General features: G+C 42.9%; 1 protein-coding gene across 1 annotated transcript; it reads left to right on the plus strand.

Annotated features, from left to right (window-relative positions):
* Positions 1-556: 556 nt before the first annotated feature.
* LOC119335434 (hydroquinone glucosyltransferase-like) lies at positions 557-2,812 on the plus strand. Its single transcript, XM_037607566.1, has one exon. The coding sequence runs from the start codon at positions 603-605 to the stop codon at positions 2,043-2,045; it is 1,443 nt and encodes a 480-aa protein (XP_037463463.1). The 5' UTR covers positions 557-602; the 3' UTR covers positions 2,046-2,812.
* Positions 2,813-7,852: the final 5,040 nt, after the last annotated feature.

Genomic DNA, 7,852 nt, shown 5'->3' on the forward strand with positions numbered 1-7,852 from the left:
CAGGGTGAAGAAATTCATAGTACTGTGCTGGAAATACTCACGCCTACATCACTTGTCAATCTATGATATGTGTCAAAAATGTGTGGAGGAAGCGTGTGAGGAACAGTAATCGCAGTTGTTATCTCCTATAAGTCTTGGAAAGCTAAAGATATAAGAGGTTGATGGTGCACCATCCGTGTATATCCATCATGTTCTGAGTAGATAGTGACACGAGAGGATGTGGTAATAATAAAAATGACATATCTCAAGACAGGCGATCTTCCATTTCATCTCCGCTCCTCACTCAATAATGACAGATCTCAACGATGGGATTGCCACAAGAGTTATGTATGGGCGGTGCGATGAGATTTCTAGATGCTGGCATGCGTGGGGGCCCATGCATGGGGCACGTAGTACGTGTCAGACCGCGTGTGGCCGACAGGAGCGTACAACCGCCAGATTGGAAACGTTTACCTCACGCTTTTCTTTTCTGTAGCTCGTACTACGATCCTTCTTCTTATAAGCAGTATGCGTACGTGTGATTGCTGCCGAATAAACGCAGTTACGCAGGGGGCACACTAGCTAGCTACCACGGCGTCACGTCCTAGCTCGTTTTCCTGGTCATGGCACAGGCGCCACACGTCGTCATCCTCACGAGCTCCGGCTTGGGCCACGTCCTCCCGGCCTCCGAGCTGGCCAAGCGCCTCGCCGTGCACCACGGCTTCACCGTCACCATCGTCACTTACGCCAGCCTGTCCACGCCCGGCCACTCCTCACCGCTCGCCTCCCTCCCACCGGGCGTCTCCGTCGCCACGCTTCCGGAGGTGTCCCTCAGCGACCTCCCAGCCGACGCGCACTTGGTGACCCGCATTCTGACTGTCATCAACCGCGCCCTGCCACAGCTACGCGACTTACTACGCTCCCTCCTCGACCTCCCGGCGGGGATCACCGCCTTCATGACCGACATGCTCTGTCCCGCGGCGCTCGCCGTCGGCAAGGAGATGGGTCTACCTGGGTACGTCTTCTACACCTCCAGCCTCATGTCGTTGTTATCGTTTCTCTACATTCCGGAGCTCGCGAGGACCACCACCTGCGAGTGTCGCGACCTCCCGGAGCCCGTGCTACTCCCGGGGTGCGTGCCTCTACACGGCGGCGATCTCCTCGAGCCCCTCCAGAACCGCTCCGACCCCGTGTACCAGCTCATGATCGACCTCGGGCGCAACTACCTCCTCGCGGAAGGTTTCGTCGTCAACACCATGGACGCGTTAGAGTACGAGACGGTGCTGGCGTTCAAAGAGTTTTCAGACAAGGGCGTGTACCCTCCGGCATACGCTGTGGGTCCATTCACCCAGCGGCGCTGCCCCGACTCTGACGAGGCCAAGCACAGCTGTTTACGGTGGCTGGACAACCAGCCGGATGGCTCGGTCTTGTACGTGTCCTTCGGCAGCGGCGGCACGCTGTCCACGGCGCAGACGGCCGAGCTGGCGGCTGGGCTGGAGGCGAGCGGGCAGAGGTTCCTCTGGGTGGTGCACCACCCCAACGACAAGGACAGCAGCGCGGCCTACCTCGGCACTGCCGCTACCGATGCCGACCCGCTGAGCTATCTGCCCGACGGATTCGTCGAGAGGATGAACGGTACAGGGCTCCTTGTGCCACTATGGGCGCCGCAGGTGGAGATCCTTAACCACGTCGCCATGGGAGGGTTCATGTCTCATGGCGGATGGAACTCCACGCTGGAGACCGTGGCGGCGGGCGTGCCGATGGTGGCGTGGCCGCTGTACGCCGAGCAGAGGATGAACGCGGTGATGCTATCGTCGGATCGGGTGGGCTTGGCGTTGTGGGAGAGGCCTCCCCTCGATAAGGACAGAGCGGTTGTCCCGCGGGAGGAAGTGGCGGCACTGGTCAGAGAGCTTATGGAAGGGGAGAAGGGCGCCGCGGCGCGGAAAAAGGCCGGTCACCTCCGGGATGAGGCCGAGATTGCTTCGGCGCTGGGTGGGCCGCAGGACCGAGCCCTCGCCGTAGTGGCTGACATGGTTTCCTTGCATCGGAAGAGCCACGGTGAGTAAAGAGCAGGCTCCCTAAAGTAACTGAATAAGAGGCATGGTGGCTCAAGTTTTTTCTTGATTTATGTTTGTATCGATTACTATATATGTATTTTACATTTCAATATAGAATAATGCTTTGTCCTTAGAAGATATTATTATTGTTGTTACATATTGTAAATATGGAAGCAATTTTACATGTGTGGAAAGCTTTGGGTCTATCTAAGGTGACTCCACATGCTTTGTGTGCGCACAGATCGGCATGGATAGTATTGGAAGGTATCCAATGCAGCTCTAGTTGAAAGCAGACAGATCGGCATGGGTAGTATTGGAAGGTATCCTATGCAGCTCTAGTTGGAAGTCTCTAGCTAGTTCTTCGGATGGTCGGTTTACAAGAGTCGATTGATGTCGCTTGTTGATACATTTGATGGCAAAGGCGTGAATTTGTAAAAAGGGCGAAACTATTGTGGCACCCCCTCGGATTGCTTTTGCAATTGAAGCCCTAACAAAAACTATGGCTTTGTGTCTTCTTCTAGCCGGCCACATGAAATATTATGGGCTAAACCAAAATAGGGATGTTATAAACTCAACGCTGATGCTGCTTTCCATGATGATGGTGTAGGAGTTGTCCTCTGTACTAGTATTGGTGAAGCGGTTACAGGTGCTGCAGCTCCTTTTTCTGATATCCTCAATTTTGAGGCTGTAGCGGTTTAGAAATGTAGTGATCTCATTGAGCACTTGGGATGCACAAATGTTACTATAGAATCGAACTCTTTGGAAGTTATTAGTGCATGTACAAGCGAGTTGGAGGTGCTACGCTCCTACGCAGCTACCTTGACGGACTGTTTTACTAGAGCATATATGATTAATTGTGTATTTCGTTTCATCTTGCTTGAGAGAAGCAAATCAAGTGGCACATCATTTAGCAAAATATTCTTATGAGTCTCATACTGAATTTAGTTGGGATGGGGATCCACCCGATATCCTCTTGCCTTATGTAATTCATGATGTAACTGTTGACATCATAATAAACCACCATGATGCCGAATTTCAAAAAAAAAAAGATGAAAGCAATTTTAAAATTATTCTAAGGTAAAAGAATTAGGTGGATCCAAAATTAATTGTGGCATAAAATCATAATTGAAATGATCAAGGACAATGATCAGGTTAGTAATCAAATCTAAGCTAAGAATGGCGATGGAAGAGAATTTGACATCACAAATGACAGGTTTTTTAGATATACCTTTTTATATTATCGACCTTCATATTTCAATAATTTCTAAGTGCCCTTAATAAATCAGCAAAACAAAATGCAGAAATAGAAAATCTGATTACACTCTAGATGTTCAGATTACATGTGAGACCATAGGTGAAATAGGCTAACTGAATTGCAGATGAATTGAAAAAGCCATTTATTCTAGATAATAATATAAATAGTGGATTTGAATTCTTCATATTTACTAGAAAAGAACAAAGTAAAAACTCACTTCCAACTGGTGCGGCACAAAAGGAGAAGAACAAAGGATGATTGAGTCCAATCCTTTCCAACTACATCTGCATAGATCAACAATGTAGTCAAAGTATAAAGTGCAGATGATGGTACTCCAACTATCCATGTACAGTCAAAATCTACTATCACTTTATTTTATTTCTATTTTGCGAGAAAACTACTATCACTTTATTGAATATACAAGAAAACAAACCAAATAAGTTTTCGGGGTAGTATCACCAACTTTTCTAATTATCATATGGACATCCAACATACTCTCCTTTTAATTGTCAAAATATTTGCTTATTACCAATTTTTTAACCATGAAAATGTGAACAAAACCACGTTATCTGAATTTAGAATTTTGTCCTTACCTTGATAGAAATGAAGATAGTACAATTTCAACCCAGAATAGCCCAATGAATAGTATGCCAAAATTTCAACCCAAAATAGCCCAATGATCAATGTCGTCATCAAAGTGTTATGAATTGAAAGCACGTGGCAATCAACAATATCAATTTAATAGCCCCATGAACGGACGAGGACGTTTGGCTCTGGGGTGCGCCATCAACCGCAATTGGGACCGCTATTGATTACTATGAGATGGCAACAATCAAGTCCACTTTTGTAGTGCGGACATGCATGTAACTACTCCTGCGATAATACACTGCATTATTGCATAATTCTGTACATGCACATGTAGCTAGTTAATGCGCCTGGAATGAAACATGCATGCATCTAGTTAATGCGCTTTTACACGCTCTAGTTACATTACAAAATGTGATTTTCCTACATTCTTTTTGAATTTGTGAACCTTGTTTTTGGGTTATATGAGTGACATTTCTTGTCTAAAGTACGGAGCAAATACAATGGTTTTGGTATAATAATGAGAATGTTCTCTCTTAGTGTAATTTTGTATGAGAGAAACTCTTAGGGTAATTATTAGAGTGCTACCTTTTGAGATAATTGATTTCGATAAAAAAATTCAAAAAATCTTAAACTTAACACTTGGCGTGGATATTTGAGAATTCCATATAAAAATTCATGTAATTTTAATTGTGCAAGTCTCTAGTATCATTTATCTTAAGAAAACTTAGGTTTTTGTAATCTCAATTCCAAAGAATATTTAAACAACAATTAGTAATTCTGAAATTGAAAACTTTGTTGGATAAATGGCAATTCCAAAGAAATTCATTGTACTAATTCCAATGAAAATAGTACTCCTGTTAAAAAAAAATCAAAGAAAGCCATACTCAAATTCCTGGATTTTTCATTGTACTAAAATAGTGTACCATATATCCCATGATCTCATTGGCAAAATGGGTATTATCGCTATGCATGATGATGAGATCCTTACCTGTTGATATGCATGTACACAAGTTTAACATATTTTAGAATTGTTAATTATTACTCACATGCATGAAATTATTGACATGCATGTTGGTGGAGCCCTTGTCACGCCAAGTCACATGCCCACTAGCAATTAGCATTTGATGTACTCCCTCCACTCAAATATATAGGGTCTAATACTTTTGGGGGTTACCTTTGACCATGTGTTAGAACAATAATATATGACGTGCATGTTACACAGAGCATACCATCAAATTTGTATGCGAAAAGAGTTTCTAATGATATAACTTTTATGTCGTACATCTCATATACTAATATTTTTATCAGTGGTTAAAGGCTACTCCAAAAGACATATTAGGCCCTGTGTGTGAGTGCGTGAATGCGCGTGCATGTGTATATGTATATAAGAAATACATCTTCAAATACAAGTTGGGTCTTTGCATCTCCATGTATGCACTTTATTGTTGAGGTCTATACTTTATTTTCTAACTTACCGGAAACTTGCAACCGACACAAAGTTACTAAACCAACACTTTAAATCGTTCTTTCTTAATAACATCAGGCTTAACGCATTATATTTAATTATTATAGAATAATTGTTTACACTATTAGACAAAAAATATGAGCTATCAGCTTGCTGTCGTACGTTTTTTCTTTAGTTCGTTGTATCTTGTCAGGGTTTTATTGCGAGGTAAAAATTTAGGGAAATGGTATCTGACGGATGTTCTGTGTGAACGTTTTCCCAACAAACTACCCGAGAAACGTTGGATTTGGAGGGACACATCTTAACACGCATTGTCTGCCACCTCATCGTCCAGCACTTGTTCGCTCTAGACAAAAACCACGCAAACGAGTGACTTTACTCACCTACTCCCTCCCCTCTTTCCCCATTTAGCTGTCCATTCACACCGAGAGAGCAAGAGATAGCAGAAAGGAGAGAGAGGACCCCGGTGATCTCGTCGTTATCCCGCCGGCAACTTCACCCGACGATTGCACCTTTCTACAGTGTCCCAGGTCGACTGTGCTTCCAGCCCTGCACCCCCGGGGCCCTCATTTCTAGTGACTTCAAATCTTCTGTGAGAGGGGATCCCCTTTCCCCTGTCTTCTGCGGCGCCAGGAGTCTTCCGTGCACGGTGTGCTCAGCGACACCAAAACACCGTGGTGACCGCAGGTGCATCCGCGGCTGCATCCCTGGCGCTTGACCTCCTCGCGGATGCACAGATCCACGAGCCGGGTCACGGCACCCGTATCTACGTCTGTGCCGCTCTTCCCATCCCGGACGCTCCTTCACAAGCAGTAGCTCGGCCCCTCAAGGACGTGCTCCTTCACAAGCATCATGCACTTTTCTATAACTTTGCCATGGTAATTCATGCATATCATGGCATTTTTCATTGTATGGCACTTTTCTTTGTTGAGCTTAGTATGACCTTTTTTTTACATTCATGTCAAATTATTTTGTAGTTACCATGGTAGTTTTTTATAACATATATACCATGGCAATTTTAATTTGTATTTTGCGATGCACATTTTATGTCAGTGGTGAAAAATGTTTGTGTACATATCATTTTTATTGTACAAACCATGGCATTTTCATTTCAAATATCATGGCATTTTCAATATACATCCTCCGTGGCATTTTTTGTCAGATTTTATTTCATTGTTCATTTGATTTGCCACAACAAGTTTAATATGAATCTACCACGTAAGAGTGCTTTTTTAACCATGGCATTTCTGTAAAAATAAGATGACATTTTCCGTAAATATATGTGTACTTAAAAACTTGGCATTGTTCCACCGAAAACATGGCAATTGTTTTTTGATGTCATGGCATTTTCCATTCATGTTTATGCCATGGAATATTAATTATTAAGATCATTTCATTTTTTATTCTTAAAAGATGAAACATTTATATTGTTTAAGAGCATGGAAATTTTTATAAAGAATGTAGATATTTTTCATCTATAGCATGGTAATTTCTTATTGGCATGACGTTTTTCTATTTTTGAAAATACAAGCATGGCTTTTTAAAACATTTTTTGCATCATGACATTTCTGTTTTTAATGTCATCACATTTTATTATATCGGTCATGGCAATTGGTTTTTTTTCTTTCGAATTTCTTTCCATGTATGATTCTCACACGATGGTATCTTTAGCTAAAATACTGTTTTTTCTTCACTTTGGCAAACTAGCAGTTTTTTATATACATATCAGGGCAAAAACACATATCTTTTTTATGCGATCTTTTGTTTAGAAAAAATAAAAACAGAGGATGGCATTTTTTATATTTGTATGATGGCAATTTCTTTGAAGTTTTTTCTTTTTTTATTCTCCGGGACAATATGCCTACTACCTTTTATAAGGGCTATAACCGGGCTATTTTGTCCCTTTGTTTTCCTCCCGCGTGCGACGCTTCGTTAGCACAGATTACGTTGGGGACGCCTCTTTTCTTTAGAAACACCTATAACTTTATTCATAATCATAACAATTACAGGTACATTGATTTGGACCTAAGATCCAAAAAAAGTTCCTATGTCTAAGAAATACAATGAAATCTCTTGAAAACACCTTCTTCGCTGTATCAATCTCTGCTGGAAGAAATACTCCAAAGACTTTGGTAAAAAGGCTGCAATTGAACTGGAGTAACGACGTTGTACTCTTGCACACACACGAACATTACCAATAATGGTTTTTGAAAGCGCCTTGACTCGCCCATCCAAAAAGATGGGAAGCTTTGATCGATGAATGTACTTGGACCGGGGATGATCCCTTAGAAGTGCAGGCCATCGTATCACTCTATCTTCATCATGGTGTCGATGAAAGATTTCACCCCCACAAAGAATTTTTGAAATCAATCAAAATATGTGGAGTTGGTTCAAAATTAGAGAAAATGATTTTCTGAACTATGTGAAATCGGTATTCCCGAATTGACGGCGGCTGTATCGCCGGAGGCGCTAGGCGGGCGTCAGGGGCAGGTGGCCCCGGCCCTTCTG

Source organism: Triticum dicoccoides, chromosome 7B (assembly GCF_002162155.2).
Source record: "Triticum dicoccoides isolate Atlit2015 ecotype Zavitan chromosome 7B, WEW_v2.0, whole genome shotgun sequence".
NCBI lineage: Eukaryota > Viridiplantae > Streptophyta > Magnoliopsida > Poales > Poaceae > Triticum > Triticum dicoccoides.